At 43.7% G+C, this 19,320-nt stretch overlaps 1 protein-coding gene across 1 annotated transcript in view; it reads right to left on the bottom strand.

The window, feature by feature from the left end:
* Window positions 1-262: 262 nt before the first annotated feature.
* lrfn5a (leucine rich repeat and fibronectin type III domain containing 5a) overlaps window positions 263-19,320 on the bottom strand; it is a 47,483-nt gene continuing 28,425 nt past the window's right edge. The window contains exons 2-3 of the mRNA XM_029675769.2: window positions 9,458-10,865; window positions 263-1,991 (exon numbers count right to left, since the gene is read on the bottom strand). Of these exons, the coding sequence (XP_029531629.1) occupies window positions 1,007-1,991; window positions 9,458-10,845 (2,373 nt within the window). The 5' untranslated portion in view covers window positions 10,846-10,865 and the 3' untranslated portion in view covers window positions 263-1,006. The remainder of the gene's footprint in view (window positions 1,992-9,457; window positions 10,866-19,320) is intronic.

Genomic DNA, 19,320 nt, shown 5'->3' with positions numbered 1-19,320 from the left:
CTTGTTCCTATGACGGTGCCACGTTGAAAGTCACTGAGCTCTTTAGTAAGGCTATTCTACTGCCATTGTTTGTCTATGGAGATTGCATGGCTGTGTGCTCGATTTTATACACCTGTCAGCAACGGGTGTGGCTGAAATAGTCGATTCCACTCATTTGAAGGGGTGTCCACATACTTTTGTATCTATAGTGTATGGTAGGGCTAGCCTGAGAATAAGCCTGTCTGTGATGAAGAGATTACCAACACAAGACCATTGAAATATACTTATTTCATATTTTTATTTTACACAACATAACAACACAGCAGATGTTGTTTCTATGTACAGTTTTTTTTGTGCCTTTAAACAAAGGCAATATCAATGTCATTGAAAAGAAAGCTTGAATTTGTCTTGAAAAAATATCAATTTAATAAGAGGCCATGTAACAAGTCTTTGATAGTTTTTTTGTATTGTCTCTATATGCAGGAAATGTTATTTCCTTGTAATAGAAAGGCTTTTTGTGAAATCGCTCTTATTCCTCTCGATCCCACATCCTGTGTCAGGGACAGCTGAATTCCTGTTGGTGCTCCTGGCAAAAGGACAACTGTTATGCAAAGGTAAGGCACCAATGCTTTTCTCTTGCCACAACTTTAACAGTGGGACTATGTAATGTATAAGTGGACAGGTATGTTGGTTTTCTTTTTCTCAATGTTTTCCTTTTTCGTTTCTTTGTTGTATGGGTATGAAAACACTGCTGAGCTCTGGGCTCCGAGCCCTCCTGGAGATTTTCTCCATCGGAGGAAAGCAGGGATGCAATTCTGATTCCTACAAGGCAAGCATCCATTTTATTGTTGGTCTTTGAAAATAAAAGTAAACTGAAACCCGAGGAGAAAAAAAAGAAAATGGTTCAAAAACAGATTTCCCAACACACACACACAAACACACACACACACACACACACACACACACATATACACACACACACACACACACACACACACACACACACACACACACACACACACACACGTCACACAGTGCTTTCTAGAATCCACTCTGAACTGGAAAAGGTCGCCTTCACACTGTCTATATCTTCCTGTTGAAGTACAATCCCGTTCATGGACATACTCCGCTTAGACCACATATTCCCAAATTGTGTTGTCCCAACATAGCAGTGGTGCTTGGACGAGTCCTCGTTTAGAGAGTACCTACGTTTGGCCCTCACCCCTTCCACCGGTAAGGTCAGGTACTTGGAGGAGGGTCTGGGGTGTGCACGTCTCAATATGGGGGTGTCCTTGACACTCGAAAAAGGTAGGGGGGAGTGGAATACTGGGGCGCACGGCTGCTCCAGAGCCGTGGAGTTGTTGCGGTTGGTATTCTGAGTCTCAGCGTTGGGGAGGGCCTCTATATTGGGCTCAGGGGTGGCAGCAGCAGCGTAGGGCTTTGGTGCAGGCTTGCGCTTTGGCTTCAGAGACCCTGAGGATCCAGGTGTGTTCCAGCTTTGGGTCACCTGGGACGTAGCAGTAGAGCAGTCTGGGAGAGAGGTCTCGGACGAGTGCGTTAGCGTGTCTGACGCGTGACCAACAGCCTTTAGACATCCTCCACCCCCTCCGTCTGACCCTCCCATGGCCTGCTTGGACACAGAGGGTGTGACACTGCACCCCTGAGACTGCGCCCCGTTGGTCTGTGAGTGGACGTTGGTGACAAGGGTGCCTTTGCCCGAGTTAGTGGTGTTGCAGACCTTGTAGCGAATCATGAGGATGATGATGAAGACGAGGACAGAGGCCACGATGATGCCACCGATGATGATGATCATGGTGCCTCCCAGGAACTGGGACTGCATGAAGTGACAGCGCAGGTACTCAGACTCGGTGGTGAACTGGACACAGCCCACCACGCGGGTGGCGGTGAGTGAGGTGATACCGTCGTCGTAGATGGCCAGAACACACAGGTCGTAAGACGTCCCAGCAGCCAGGTTGTTGACTAGGAAGTTTTTGCTTGTGGGGGGAATCATTCTGAGAGGAGAGAAGGACAAAGGAAAGATATGTCAATGTGGATTTAAATGAAATGTGTTATAAAGACAATTCATGTCATTAATGCATACTCTTTTCTTACCAATTGTTAAAATGTACTTCTGTTTCTGGCAAGCAATTTCCTATAGTCTTAAAGCAATGCTAGTTGCTGCATTTTATAAATATTGTTATATAATATCTCATTATCCCTAAACTACAAGGCTAATAAAAATGAATATATTTTTGGAGAGCAATGAAACCTAAAATGTTCAAAGACAACATAAACAACCTCAAGATGTTACAGCATTGTGTGTGCAATATTCCTGTATAACGTTAGACAGCATACATTGACTAGGTGAATGCTAATGTTATTTATATCCCTGAATATCGTTTGACCTCTAATGTTGTCTTTGCCATTGTGGTGTTTTTTTATTTGGAAGAAAGTGGCCAAGAAAGCAGCATTTATTGGTGGCTAGCTGTGTTATTATCTCTCTTATTAAAGTTGTCCTCGCTATGTCTGCCTAGGACTGTTCACTCTAAGAACCAGCAAGGACTCATTTAATGAACAACGCTCTCAGGCCTGTCCATTCCTTCCCTCTTTTTTAACCATCTTCTGACAAATATTTGGAGAATTTAATGGTCTTAAATAACTGCCATAAAATTCTGAGCAGTTAACACATTGATACATTCTAGAAATGGCTGACAAATGGAAAGACTAAGCCAGTCATGGTAATTTTCGAGTGAAGAGATATCCATTTTTACATTTACATTTTAGTCATCTAGCAGACGCTCTTATCCAGAGTGACTTACAGTAGCGAGTGTATACATATTCATCACTATACAAAAAGGAGTTACAACAACATTACTTGGCAGAGATTTACATCCGTAAGTTGGAGCGATCTGGTCGCATCCGCGCTTCGGTCTGCAGGTTGTATAACTTTTTCATTACATTTCATTACATTTCATTATAGTACAACGGTCTGATTTGTCTAATCTTAGCAATTTCCTCTTAGCTAGCTACATAGTCGTCGTTGTATCTAAGATAATTGAGTAATTATCGTATTTCGTCGTCTCCTATCTGTCGTCTCCTATCTGTCCAACACGTTCACCGTCTACCGTAGCACTGTAGTAACTATCACACTCAACTGAACGACTTGATTAGTGTAGTGTTAGCTAGCTACATAGCTAGCTACATAGTTGTCTTTGCTGTCTTCGTATCCAAGATAATTGTGTAGCTTAGAGTGTGGAGTCTTAGAGTGATAATTGCGTTATTATCGTATTTCGTCGCCCTCCTATCTGCCTAGCAGCTAGCCAGCTAGCATACGTTCACCGGCTACCGTAGCACTGTAGTAACTATCACACTCAACCGAACGACTTGATTAGTGTAGTATTAGATAGCTACATAGTTGTCTTTGCTGTCTTCGTATCCAAGATAATTGTGTAGTTTAGAGTGTGTAGTCTTAGAGTGATTATCTTAATTCACCGAGGTTAGCTAGCCAGCTATTTTGTCGTCCTTAACGTAGGAGACACTCCTAGCTAGCCAATAGCCAGCCAACGTCTACTGAATAGAACTTTCGCATTCGGTCGCTTTCCGTCGCTCCACAGGTAGTATCACTTTTTCATTTCATTTCATTACAGTCCCAACGGTGTGATTTGTTTGATCGTAGCTAGCTACATAGCTAGCTACATAGCCGTCTTTGTTTCAAAGATAATTGTGTAGTCTAGAGCGATTTTCTAGGTTAGCTAGCCAGCTATTGTCGTTCTCCTAACGCAACGTAACGTAACCAACACTGCTAGCTAGCCAGCTAGCTCCCGATAAGCAGCATTGTAGAAACTTCACACTCAACGGTACGACTTGATTAGGGTAGTGTCAACAACGCAGCTAGCCTACCCCAGTAGTACTCTATCATTTTAATCATTTTAGTCAATTAGATTCTTGCTACGTAAGCTTAACTTTCTGAACATTCGAGACGTGTAGTCCACTTGTCATTCCAATCTCCTCTGCATTAGCGTAGCCTCTTCTCTAGCCTGTCAACTATGTGTCTGTCTATCCCTGTTCTCTCCTCTCTGCACAGACCATACAAACGCTCCACACCGCATGGCCGCAGCCACCCTAATCTGGTGGTCCCAGCGCGCACGACCCACGTGGAGTTCCAGGTCTCCGGTAGCCTCTGGAACTGCCGATCTGCGGCCAACAAGGCAGAGTTCATCTCAGCCTATGCCTCCCTCCAGTCCCTCGACTTCTTGGCTCTGACGGAAACATGGATCACCACAGACAACACCGCTACTCCTACTGCTCTCTCTTCGTCCGCCCACGTGCTCTCGCACACCCCGAGAGCTTCTGGTCAGCGGGGTGGTGGCACCGGGATCCTCATCTCTCCCAAGTGGTCATTCTCTCTTTCTCCCCTTACCCATCTGTCTATCGCCTCCTTTGAATTCCATGCTGTCACAGTTACCAGCCCTTTCAAGCTTAACATCCTTATCATTTATCGCCCTCCAGGTTCCCTCGGAGAGTTCATCAATGAGCTTGATGCCTTGATAAGCTCCTTTCCTGAGGACGGCTCACCTCTCACAGTTCTGGGCGACTTTAACCTCCCCACGTCTACCTTTGACTCATTCCTCTCTGCCTCCTTCTTTCCACTCCTCTCCTCTTTTGACCTCACCCTCTCACCTTCCCCCTACTCACAAGGCAGGCAATACGCTCGACCTCATCTTTACTAGATGCTGTTCCTCCACTAACCTCATTGCAACTCCCCTCCAAGTCTCCGACCACTACCTTGTATCCTTTTCCCTCTCGCTCTCATCCAACACTTCCCACACTGCCCCTACTCGGATGGTATCGCGCCGTCCCAACCTTCGCTCTCTCTCCCCGCTACTCTCTCCTCTTCCATCCTATCATCTCTTCCCTCTGCTCAAACCTTCTCCAACCTATCTCCTGATTCTGCCTCCTCAACCCTCCTCTCCTCCCTTTCTGCATCCTTTGACTCTCTATGTCCCCTATCCTCCAGGCCGGCTCGGTCCTCCCCTCCCGCTCCGTGGCTCGACGACTCATTGCGAGCTCACAGAACAGGGCTCCGGGCAGCCGAGCGGAAATGGAGGAAAACTCGCCTCCCTGCGGACCTGGCATCCTTTCACTCCCTCCTCTCTACATTTTCCTCCTCTGTCTCTGCTGCTAAAGCCACTTTCTACCACTCTAAATTCCAAGCATCTGCTTCTAACCCTAGGAAGCTCTTTGCCACCTTCTCCTCCCTCTTGAATCCTCCTCCCCCCCTCCTCCCTCTCTGCAGATGACTTCGTCAACCATTTTGAAAAGAAGGTCGACGACATCCGATCCTCGTTTGCTAAGTCAAACGACACCGCTGGTTCTGCTCACACTGCCCTACCCTGTGCTCTGACCTCTTTCTCCCCTCTCTCTCCAGATGACATCTCGCGTCTTGTGACGGCCGGCCGCCCAACAACCTGCCCGCTTGACCCTATCCCCTCCTCTCTTCTCCAGACCATCTCCGGTGACCTTCTCCCTTACCTCACCTCGCTCATCAACTCATCCCTGACCGCTGGCTACGTCCCTCCCGTCTTCAAGAGAGCGAGAGTTGCACCCCTTCTGAAAAAACCTACACTCGATCCCTCCGATGTCAACAACTACAGACCAGTATCCCTTCTTTCTTTTCTCTCCAAAACTCTTGAACGTGCCGTCCTTGGCCAGCTCTCCCGCTATCTCTCTCAGAATGACCTTCTTGATCCAAATCAGTCAGGTTTCAAGACTAGTCATTCAACTGAGACTGCTCTTCTCTGTATCACGGAGGCGCTCCGCACTGCTAAAGCTAACTCTCTCTCCTCTGCTCTCATCCTTCTAGACCTATCGGCTGCCTTCGATACTGTGAACCATCAGATCCTCCTCTCCACCCTCTCCGAGTTGGGCATCTCCGGCGCGGCCCACGCTTGGATTGCGTCCTACCTGACAGGTCGCTCCTACCAGGTGGCGTGGCGAGAATCCGTCTCCTCACCACGTGCTCTCACCACTGGTGTCCCCCAGGGCTCTGTTCTAGGCCCTCTCCTATTCTCGCTATACACCAAGTCACTTGGCTCTGTCATAACCTCACATGGTCTCTCCTATCATTGCTATGCAGACGACACACAATTAATCTTCTCCTTTCCCCTTCTGACGACCAGGTGGCGAATCGCATCTCTGCATGTCTGGCAGACATATCAGTGTGGATGACGGATCATCACCTCAAGCTGAACCTCGGCAAGACGGAGCTGCTCTTCCTCCCGGGAAGGACTGCCCGTTCCATGATCTCGCCATCACGGTTGACAACTCCATTGTGTCCTCGTCCCAGAGCGCTAAGAACCTTGGCGTGATCCTGGACAACACCCTGTCGTTCTCAAATAACATCAAGGCGGTGGCCCGTTCCTGTAGGTTCATGCTCTACAACATCCGCAGAGTACGACCCTGCCTCACACAGGAAGCGGCGCAGGTCCTAATCCAGGCACTTGTCATCTCCCGTCTGGATTACTGCAACTCGCTGTTGGCTGGGCTCCCTGCCTGTGCCATTAAACCCCTACAACTCATCCAGAACGCCGCAGCCCGTCTGGTGTTCAACCTTCCCAAGTTCTCTCACGTCACCCCGCTCCTCCGCTCTCTCCACTGGCTTCCAGTTGAAGCTCGCATCCGCTACAAGACCATGGTGCTTGCCTACGGAGCTGTGAGGGGAACGGCACCTCACTACCTCCAGGCTCTGATCAGGCCCTACACCCAAACAAGGGCACTGCGTTCATCCACCTCTGGCCTGCTCGCCTCCCTACCACTGAGGAAGTACAGTTCCCGCTCAGCCCAGTCAAAACTGTTCGCTGCTCTGGCCCCCCAATGGTGGAACAAACTCCCTCACGACGCCAGGACAGCGGAGTCAATCACCACCTTCCGGAGACACCTGAAACCCCACCTCTTTAAGGAATACCTAGGATAGGATAAAGTAATCCTTCTCCCCTCCCCCCTTAAAAGACCTAGATGCACTATTGTAAAGTGGCTGTTCCACTGGATGTCATAAGGTGAAAGCACCAATTTGTAAGTCGCTCTGGATAAGAGCGTCTGCTAAATGACTTAAATGTAAATGTAAATTGTCATTGTCATTTAAAAATGCTTAGCTTTATCGATCTTTCAAACTGTGACAGTCACAGAATAACCAGTAAATACTGTATTTATTTTCCCTTTCTTTGTTGTTTATGATTTTGCGATGCTCAAAACCACATGGAACTGACTGCAATGAATTGAATCCTTTCATACAGAAAACTTAGCTTATGGCAGGCATGTAACGTGGCTCTCTACCAGTAGAGTACTGTACATTGTCAAGAAAATTACTGTGCAGCTATTAAAATGTAAAAGACAAAAACAATGGCGCCCAAAAAGTAAACAACACTTCCACTGATTCATTTACTATTAACATTTGCTGAGCCTGAGGTTGTCAAACCAAGATAATGTAGGCTGACTTCACATGCAGGTTGACATCCTTGACATCAACCAACAGTCATCGGGCAATGTGCACAGCACATCTCCATCCAGCCGTGTCATCGAAATCTACAGCTAATGGAAAGTTTGTCTTCTTTTAGTTTAAAAATATTTAAAATCACATGAGACACAGACGAGACATCATTTTAACAAAATGGTTATGTTAGCCTGGGTGTGTTTATTGGACAATAACATGGAAATTGGGACCATTTAATTTGAATGAAGCTGTTTCTTTTATGCCTTAAGCACATCTGAGCCAGGTATTACCTGCCCCACAGGACTTTTTGCTGGCTAAAATGGCCCAAGTTAGAGTGCTTTAAAAGAGGCTCATTCTCCTGATTTGTGTGCACATAAAAGCTTGCTGTACAATTTGCTTGATGCCCACATTTTTTAATCACCCCCCCATTGAGTAATAAATATGCTTGAAAGGAAAATGACTGTGTGAAAACAACCAGAGGTGCAACTTTGGTTTTAGAAGTGGGGGGGACATAATAATTATTTTTTCATCCAGTAAGTAAAACACTCCAAATAGCCTACCGAACTGCTCGGAGGTGTCCGCATGGTCCTAAATCATACCGTTGCCTCATTTTGTATCACATTCCAATTATAAAACTGGGGAGGACAAAAATGCCATTTCAGAATGTGGGGGGGGGGCATGTCCTCCCCGTCTCCAGTGAAAGTTGTGCCCCTGGAAATAACTATAGAGAAAACTATAGTAAAACCGAAATGGCCTATGCTTGTGGGATATATAGACAGGAGACAGGCTATTCAAAAGGTCAATGTAACCCAGAGACAATTGGTGATCCTTCATATACACACAAGAACACAAACTCAGTACTAGTGAGAGGGAAACATTTGATTTTATAGTTGTGTGAAGCTTTAAATAAGTTATTTTTAAGACTATGTTAGTGGAAAATTAGTAATACTGTACAATGCAGAACCTGAAGATACGCTAATGTTAGAAACCCTTTAAAAAGAAGCCTGGTGTTCGCCACTCCCAACTCTCTGAGGATAGATGCTGCAGCCAGCCATTACACGCCCTATGCTCAAAAGATATAGGACTGGTTTCCATTCATGCCTCTACAGGCAAAGAGAGCAAAGGGATTGATATTTCCCTATTGGATCAACATACAAAAGTGACAGATGTATTCGTTAATGAACCGCAGATGGTTTCTTCCTGCCCATTGGAGTTCTCCAACTACGTAAATCCATGTACTGCATGTGCCCATTGCAATTCCAGTTAGTTGTAGTTGTTGAGACTGAAATAGCCATTTTACTGAGGACCTCTTCGAAATTCAATAATATCCTATTCACATCACAGAGAAAACAGGCCGGTTATGTGCTGCTTCACGATGCAGAGTTCAGCTCATCTTAATCTACATGAAATCATGACTGAGAGACTGCTGTCTTTCTTTGTTCCCACTGCCACACAGCCCGCCTGCTCTGAGCCAATGCGGGGATGTGAGTTTTGCTTTGCAGGGGTTTTACTAATTCATTTTCAAGGATTACAAAGGATCTAAAACAGATGTAATAACATTGGGATTTGGTTTTTGTAATTCCACTCTCATGTATTTTTTGAAAATATTTGTATGTTTACTCAATTCTGTTGTGCAAATACAATCGCTCACTGTACAACAGCCTAACATGAAATGTAATAGATTACAATCCCACAAATCTAGCATGAGCTACTAGCTAAACATATTTAAATCTCAGATTGTGGCTACCGTAATTGCAATTGAATATTGGTTGATTTTAAAGATGTTGAAAGCCTATAAAAAAAACATTTTGGGTTTGCATGGTGTGTGAATGTGATTGAGAAAAATATATGTATTATGCACAGATGAATCTCCATAAAAACATCTCTGAACCAATACTATAAGTGCACTTGATTGAAATGAAATCACCACGAATTTCATACACAAATCCGGTCAATAAAATTACCAAGAGGGGATTGAACGGAACCTACCTGTAAACGAGAGAGTCATCATAACTGCCATTGTACTGAATCTGGAACATCCGGATCCCAGGTATATTCCTCTGGAAGTTGAACTTGATCAGCGCAGTGGAGGACGTGGCCTCGGCGATGACCACCCGTTTATCTGTGCTAGTTTTGGTGTCTCCAGTGTGGTTGCTGCCGTTGGCCCCAGCCCTGGTGGATGTGGAGATGTCCGAGGAGCCAGGGTCAGGCTCCTGGATGTTGTTGGTGCTGTTGGAGATGTGTGGGAGTTTGATAATCAGCAGCTCCACAGTCTGATGTGCCTCACCTGCCGGGTTGGACGAGATGCAGGTGAAGGATCCTGTGTCCTTCACTGTGCTGATCAGAATATCCAGGGTGCCGTTGGTGTACACAAGCGTTCGGGAGGAGTTTGCCACCAGCTTCCCCTCTGGTGAGATCCAGTGTATGGCAGGCTCAGGGTCCCCCCGGGCCTTGCACCTCAAGACCACCCTCTGGCCTTCCAGCACCCGCATCTCATGGGAGTGGCGGGTGATGAGAGGAGGTTCACACAGGAACTCCTCCTCAGGTATAGACCAGAAGTAGCGTCCGGAGAGATGCTGCGGTGAGGCGCATGTCTCCAGATCATCCTCTCGACTCAGGCGCCTCAACCACAGCAGCTCACAGTTGCAGTGCAGTGGGTTCCCACCAAAGCTCAGCGCGAACGAGGGAGAGTTCATGATCCCAGACGTGGCCAAAACCTGGGCCCGCTGGAACAGAGGATCAGGAGGGAGTTTCTGTAACTTATTAGAGGTCACGTCCAAGCGGTTGAGCTTTTGGAGAAGAGAGAAGGTCCCCTCAGGAATGTAGTCGATCATGTTGTGGTCAAGGCTGAGGGTGGCAAGGCTGGTCATCCTCTGGATAGCTTCCCAGGGGATGGACTCCAGGTTGTTGTAGGACAGGTCCAGCTCCTCCAGGGCCAGCAGGTCATTGAAGGCCCCCAGGTGGATCAACGTCAGCTGGTTGTTGTTGAGGATGAGGTGGTGCAGTTTGGACATGCCGCTGAAGGTGTCATTGGCTATCCGGGTTAGACGGTTGCTGTTCAGGTGCAAGGCGCGGAGGTTCTCCAGGTCAGCGAATGCATGCGGCGTGATGAAGCTAATGGTATTCCTGGACAGGGTAAGGTCCTGCAGCCTGGTCATGTTGGCAAAGTCTTTCCTTTTGATGCTGGTGATGAAGTTGTCGGCCAGCCGCAGCTCCACAGTGTGCCTGTCAATGTTCGGGGGGGCAAAGAGGAGCCCTTTTTTGGCACAGAGGGTTGCGAGGTTGGGAGATAGTATTTGACAGACACAGCGCTTCGGACAGATCTGGGCCTTCACTGCTATTCCGATAACCAACAGACAGACCAGCAGTTTTTCCATTGTAAGTCAGGTTCAAACACCTGCAACATAAGACAGAGAGAGGGAGAGAAAAATAGATAATTTATCATCTGAACTGGATTATTTCATTCATTTCATGACACCAGCAGTGACACTGACAGCCTGAGTCAAAGATGCTCTGATACTTAGTTATATTTCACCCCAGTCTTGAACATCCATTTGTATAATGTGTCCATTTAGTAGGACAATACCCAGGGGGCAAAACTTGTTGAAATGACACCAGTATAGCTAGAAATTGATTGAGGTCAGTACAAATAAAAACGGGTTGAAATGACATCAGTACAACTAGAAAGTGGTTGAAATGACATTAGTACATCTATAAACTGGTTGAAATGATGTCAGTACGACAAAAAAATGGGTTAAATAACGTCAGTACAACTATAAACTGGTTAAATAATGCCAGTACAACTATAAACTGGTTAAATAACGTCAGTACAACTATAAACTGGTTAAATAACGTCGGTACAACTATAAACTGGCTAAATAACGTCAGTACAACTATAAACTGGTTAAATAACGTCGGTACAACTATAAACTGGCTAAATAACGTCGGTACAACTATAAACTGGTTAAATAACGTCGGTACAACTATAAACTGGTTAAATAACGTCGGTACGACTATAAACTGGCAAAATAACGTCAGTACAACTATAAACTGGCTAAATAACGTCAGTACAACTATAAACTGGTTAAATAACGTCAGTACAACTATAAACTGGCTAAATAACGTCAGTACAACTATAAACTGGCTAAATAACGTCAGTACAACTATAAACTGGTTAAATAACGTCAGTACAACTATAAACTGGTTAAATAACGTCGGTACAACTATAAACTGGTTAAATAACGTCGGTACAACTATAAACTAGTTAACTAACGTCAGTACAACTATAAACTGGTTAAATAACGTCAGTACAACTATAAACTAGTTAAATAACGTCAGTACAACTATAAACTAGTTAAATAACGTCAGTACAACTATAAACTGGTTAAATAACGTTGGTACAACTATAAACTGACTAAATAACGTCAGTACAACTATAAACTGGTTAATTAACGTCAGTACAACTATAAACTGGTTAAATAACGCCAGTACAACTATAAACTGGCTAAATAACGTCAGTACAACTATAAACTAGTTAAATAACGTCAGTACACCTATAAACTGGTTAAATAACGTCAGTACAACTATAAACTGGCTAAATATTCGAACAAAAAGAAGAAATGTGTGTTTACATGAATCACTAGCCTGTCCATACACTATAGTTCCAGAGCTGTTTACTTTTAAACACATCCCCTGCTGCTCTGCTCTCTACCCCCAGAGTGAGTAATGTTATCCCTGTGTTGGGGTCACTCACTCAGCATTAGAAGTGTGTGGGGGTGCCGAACAGAGGAGCTGTTTCATCTTGCTTAAGCCTGATCTGTGGACTGCAGCGGACACATCTAGCACATTACCTTGACATGCGGGAAGGTATCACCGCCGTAATTACACTGAGGAAAGTATGGAATGACAAGATAAGTGTCTCGCTACTCTCTCAGCCTGGCTGCCTGCCTGGCTGACTCCATGGCTACCTGCCTGGCTGCCTGGCTACCTGGCTGGCTGCCTGCATGGCTGCCTGACTGGCTGCCTGGTTGCCTGCTTGTCTGTCTGCCTGTCTGCCTAGCTACAAAGGAAGGATGATGGGCAAATTAAATAAAGTCAATATGATGAGGTGTGAAAAATTCTGACAGGAGAATTAAATTTCGTGCCATAGAGTGAATGGGATCATGTCTACATAACGGTCCATCATCATAGTCAGCCAGACCATACTTGACACTGACACATGCCAAAACCACAGGCCTGTATGATGTATGAACATACCTCACATTTGGAAAAGGCCTCATTTAGCCTATAGGATGATCTGGCATGATACAGTATGTCAGAAGAGGTACTCGTCACATGACAGGCTACTAAATATATATCTGCATCCAAAATAGCACCCTACTGTCCCTATTCCCTATATAGTGAAATAATTTTAACCAGGGTCCATAGTGCACTGTATAGGAAATATGGTGCTATCGGGGACACAGTGAATCACATGACATGCATGTCCAGTGAACTTGCATGGCAGCCTGTGTGATTTTCTAATTTTCTAGTCTTGTCTCCAGAGCACACAGGAAGGTCATACCACCACAGGGTAATGAAAGCAACACTGCTGCCCACTCACAGAGCAGACAGCAGGATCATGTTCATTACCACACTGTAATTCTTTACCATTGATTTTCCTTTCCAGGCTATACATACTGTTGTTTGTGTGTGCATGAGGGACTAGAAAGAACGAGGATGAGGGAGGGAAGAGGAGGAGGAGAGAAATAGGAGATCACAATGGAGAGAGTGCGCTCTCCCTCTCCCTCTGCAGTCTGTATTGCATATACAGATCTGCAGTGGAACATTAAATATTTGATTCATAGCTCGGTAGATCTGATTCACAAGCCTGGATAAGGGCCTTCACAACAATATACAAGACGTGATGCATCATGGTTAACACGTGATGCTTAAGGAAGTTAATTGCCATGGTCAGTGGTGTAAAGTACTTAAGTAAAAATACTTTAAAGTACTACTACTTAAGTAGTTTTTTGGAGTAACTGTACTTTACTTTAGAATTTATACTTTTGAGTACTTTTACTTCACTACATTCCTAAAGAAAATTATGTAATTTTTACGCCATACATTTTCCCTGACACCCAAAATAACTAGTTACAATTTGAATGCTTAGCAGTAAAGGAAAAAGTCCAATTCACAAACTTATCAAGAAAATGTCCCTGGTCATCCCAGGCTGTCAAAAAAAAGGAAATTGTGCCATCTTGTTTGATAAATATAAGGAATTTGATGTGTAGAATGTACTTTTACTTTGTACTTTTACTCAATTATGACAATTGAGTACTTTTTCCACCACTGTACTTAAGTAGATTTAAAATCTGATACGTTTAGACTTTTACTCAAGTCGTTTTTTACTGGGTTACTTTTACTTGAGTCATTTTATATTAAGGTATCTTAACTTTTACTCAAGTATGTCAATTTAATACTTATTTCACCTCTGGCCATGCTGGAATGCCAGGACAAACGGAATGTGCCGGTTAAGGTTTAGCTTGCTTTCATAATTCCATATACATGAACAAGAACCTACAATATCAATACAATATCATCTAAATCCTCTAGCTAAATCACAAGTCTAAGAAAGACAGAGAATATGTACAGTAGGGGAATGGCCCATCAATCAACACATTTTCTACATGCTTTGGATTGAAAACAAAGAATGTCACAACTATGCAAATATACCCCATGCATATAAATTAGTAGCTGTTTTTACTGAGGCTAAAACCTCAATGCAATCTCTCAGTGACAGCCACGAGTGGTGGTTTAAAAATAGCATTTATACACAGAGAGACTGCAGAGAATCTTAAAAAAGCACTGTTTGATGATTCCCCATAAAATCAGATATGAGAATAGCAGTTAAAGTAGGCACTTTGAGACTAATGACCCGACTCCCTGCAGAGAAACAGTACATACACTCCTGTTTGCGCTGTAAGTCCCAAATAGCATAATTTTCCCTATTTAGGCACTACTTTTGACCAAGGCTTGTAGGGCTCTGGCCAAAAATAGTGCACAATATAAGGAACAGAGTTCTATTTAGGACACAGCCTCGTAACTGTGTCACTGGAAACCAACCAGGACTATTTTTAAACTGAGGAGACTATGTGGCATATAGCCAGCGATACAGCCAGGAATGATTGCTAGTATAGCAGTTGTAATGAGGTAGTTGAGCTGAGCACACTATGACTCCCTGATCAACGTTGAGGAGTATGCCAAGATCATTCTTGGACACACAAACAGTATTGGAACATGTTCATGACATCTACTAGATACAGCGCCTTGCAAAAGTATTCACCCCCCTTGGCGTTGTTCCTATTTTGTTGCATTACAACCTGCAATTTAAATAGATTTTTATTTGGATTTCATGTAATGGACATACACAAAATAGTCCAAATTGGTGAAGTGAAATGAAAAAAAAAATGAAAAGAAAAAATGGAAATGGAAAGTGGTGCGTGCATATATATTCACCCCCTTTGCTATGAAGCCTCTAAATAAGATTGGGTGCAACCAATTACCTTCAGGATTCACATAATTAGTTAAATAAAGTCCACCTGTGTGCAATCTAAGTGTCACATGATCTGTCACATGATCTCAGTATATATACTGAAAGGCCCCAGAGGCCCCAGAGTCTGCAACACCACTAAGCAAGGGTCACCACCAAGCAAGAGGCACCATGAAGACCAAGGAGCTCTCCAAACAGGTCAGGGACAAAGTTGTGGAGAAGTACAGATCAGGGTTGGGTTATAAAAAAATATTAATCAGAGAGGCAACAAAGATAACACTGAAGGAGCTGCAAAGCTCCACTGCGTAGATTGGAGTATCTGTCGATAGGACCACTTTAAGTAGTACACTCCACAGAACTGGGCTTTACAGAAGAGTGGCCAGTAAAAAAAACATTGCTTAATGAAGAAAATAAGAAAACATTTGATGTTTGCCAAAAATAATGTGGGAGACTCGCCAAACACATGGAAGAAGGTACTCTGGTCAGATGAAACTAAATTTGAGCTTTTTGGCCATCAAGGAAAAAGCTATGTCTGGCACAAACCCAACACCTCTCATCACCCCGAGAACACTATCCCCACAGTGAAGCATGGTGATGGCAGCATCATGCTGTGGGGATTTTTTTCATCAGCAGGGACTGGGACACTGGTCAGAATTGAAGGAATGCTGGGTGGCGCTAAATACAAGGATCATCATGGGGGAAACCTGTTTCTGTCTTCCAGATATTTGACTTGTGAGGGGGTGAATAGTTATGCATGCTCAAGTTTTCAGTTTATTTGTCTATTTCTTGTTTGTTTCACAAAAAATATATTTTGCATCTTCAAAGTGGTAGGAATGTTGTGTAAATCAAATGATACAACCCTCCCCCAAAATCTACTAGGTTGTAAGGCAACAAAATATGAAAAATGCCAAGGGGGGTGAATACTTTCGCAAGGCACTGTATTGATGAGAGTGCGAGAGAGAGGGAGATATGAGAGAGAGAGGAGTATGACATTGTATGATTTGTCCTTGATGCAAGTGGAGGCAGGATTATTCAACGTAGATTGGTATTCTTTATATTTGCAAGTCACATACTCAAATGCAATGCTCTGCTAGCAGGATGTTTGTTGTTTGTTTACGTATAAGCAAATTATAGGGTGTTACAGAATCCAGAATAGGAAATGCTAGAGAATTGAAAACATAACATTATCGCCTTCCTTTCATGATGGAACATTATGTGTTTGTCCCGAATGTGCAATTAACCACAAGAGTGTCAATGCAATTACTGCATTATTATTACATTCAACCAAAGTTCAGGAAGTTCATGCTGATTTATAGTCTGAAAGGGTCCTTTATTTAACACAGATTGAGGCAGATTTGAAAGGCATGTTTTACCTACTTTCAATGACTTCCATCTCCTATTAAACTAAGGAAACATCTGAACAAAAGTAGTATTCAGAATGGTAACGTCCCAATTTATTACACAGCCAGACAATAACCTTTCATAACTGTGTAAAATAAAAATGCTCTTCTGTTTTACAGCATGCCTGCCTTCAGCCTTCTAACTAAACTACAGTGTTCATATTAAGAGCATTCGACATTGCAAGAGCGCAATAACAATGGCTTATGAAACTAACTCTAGCACAGCACAGCACTCAAAAGACAAGCAACAATGGCTAGTTACTAATAATCATATTCGCCTACACAGTCACACTCAATGTTAAGGACAAGGTGAAGTTGTGCAAGAGGTACCGTTCTGTTTCTGTATCCTGTTCATCAATAAAAAATGGCTGACTGACTGTGCAGTGGAGGGCAAACAAAACTTCAGGGGGAGCATTGGGGGAGCGATGTGTGGAAGACATGTCTGACTGACTGTGCAGTGGAGGGCAAACAAAACTTCAGGGGAGCATTGGGGGAGCGATGTGTGGAAGACACTCCACCCCATGAATTATGCATATAGCCAAAAGATGAACACTCCTCTATAATTCACACTGATCAAATTTAACACACAACGCAAACATGAATATTTTAAGTCCTCTAAAAGGGGATGTTTCCATCACATTCAAAATCTGATCCTAAATGTTTAAGATATGTCAACACACGTGCAGGTGGTCTGGTGTACACAGAAAAGGGGGATGAGGAGAAGGATGAACGAGCCCTGTGGCTTGGCAGCTGGCCCTCAGGACAGTGAGAGCATTGACATGAATGTCAACTGGAATTAGGCTGGTATTGTGTCACGGTCCCTAAAATAACCACAGTTGAATCACATGAAGATGTTGATGTTTAACCTGGAATAACCCACATTGTTTTCATCACACGCCAATTGCTCAATACATTTATTTTCGAAGTGTTATGGATATTTACCTCTAACCTCAATGTAACCGAAGCATAACCTTAAACCCCTAACCCCTTAACCACTAACCCCTAACTACTAACTGTAAACCTTATCATAACCCCTAACCACTAACTGTAAACCTTATCATAACCCCTAACCACTAACTGTAAACCTTATCATAACCCCTAACCACTAACTGTAAACCTTATCATAACCCCTAACCACTAACTGTAAACCTTATCATAACCCCTAACCACTAACTGTAAACCTTATCACAACCCCTAACCACTAACTGTAAACCTTATCCTAACCCCTAACCCATAACCACTAACCGCTAACCACTAACCCCTAACTGTAAACCTTATCATAACCCCTAAACCCTAACCCTTAACCCCTAACTGCTAATCACTAACTGTAAACCTTATCATAACCCATAACCCCTAAACACTAACCCCTAACTGTAAACCTTATCATAACCCCTAACCCCAAACTGTAAACCTTATCATAACTCCTAAACCATAACCCTTAACCCCTAACCCCTAACTGTAAACTTTATCATAACTCCTAACCCCTATCCACTAACCCCTAACCGTAAACCTTATCATAACCGTTAATAAATATAGAAGCCAATGCAAATATAGTCACCTTTCTAATAAATGCTCTTGGAAACCTTGGAGCAGTAGAGATACCTCGAAGGGAATCACATGGTGAAGGGGTGCTAAAGAGTTCTTACAGTATCTCAGCTTGGCAGCCCTGCTGTGTACAGACTAGAGTCTCTGAGTGCAGGCCAGCATATACATGCTCTACTCTACTCTGGTCTGACATTTGGCATGGTAGCTTCTGTTAAACTGCAGTCATACTATTAACCCTCAGTGAGTGCTACCCAGAAAGGAGAGCAAGAGGAAAAAGAGAGTGAGCGATAGAGAGACAGAGCAAGACAGACAGACACAAAGAGACAGAAAGAGGGGGGGATGCTGAAGAGAGGTGGTTATTTTCCCAGAGAGAGAGTGAAAGAGGAGGGTGTTACAAGGATCAGGGCAACACGGTGGCTTCATACTGTACTAACAGCCCACTTACATATTGATGTGTTTGTCTGCCTGTCTGTCTGTCTCTCTCTCTCTGTCAGTCTCTCTCTGTCTTTCTCTGTTTCCCTCTCTCTCTCGCTCTCTCGATTTCTCTCTACTCAGACAGAGAGAGAAAGAAAGAGAGAGAGAGTGGGGTGGACAGTGTATGGATGCTTTCTTTATCATAATAAAAGTGGTCGGCCTCAAAACAGAACATGTGCATGTGAGCATGCACATACACAGATGCACACATAGTAACATACACAAAATCACACATGCACATTGAGATAGTAGCTAGTAGCCATGTCTCCAATATGAATATACCTATCAAAACAATACATTCTAAACGATTTGTATGCATGCCCTGTGGTGGTATGTTTTCTCACCAATATGCACTGTTCCCGGCTTTGGCTTTTGTTGTAGTCATAGCAAGACATAATGAAGCTGCTGAGCAAGACTAGAAAAGTCTGATTCATTCTTTCCCCGAACAAATTACATAGTCATTTCTTTCAGTTTCGTTTGGAGAAACATTTGCATTTGCTATTTTTGATTGTCTCTCTGCATGGCTTTGACATCTTCTTGCATTGCAAAGTAGAATAGTATGAGGTGCTAAGAAAATATTTCCAAAGTGAACATAGCTTCAAGCTGCTTCTACACTGCTTATGGCTTCTAAAGCGCTACAGTATATACTGAGTGTACAAAACATTAGGAACACCTGCTCTTTCCAGGACAGGTTGAAGCTATGATCCCTTATTGATGTCACCTGTTAATTACATTTCAATCAGTATAGTTGAAGGGGAGGAGACAGCTTACAGAGCCAATTGAGACATGGATTGTGTATGTGTGCCAATCAGAGGGTGAATGGGAAAGACAAAAGATGTAAGTGCCTTTGAACGGGGTATGGTAGTAGGTGCCAGGTGAACCGGTTTGAGTGTGACAAGAAC

This window comes from Oncorhynchus nerka, linkage group LG12, assembly GCF_034236695.1.
Source record: "Oncorhynchus nerka isolate Pitt River linkage group LG12, Oner_Uvic_2.0, whole genome shotgun sequence".
NCBI lineage: Eukaryota > Metazoa > Chordata > Actinopteri > Salmoniformes > Salmonidae > Oncorhynchus > Oncorhynchus nerka.
Note: the sequence above shows the minus strand (reverse complement) of the source record. Positions and strands in the feature narration are given on the sequence as shown.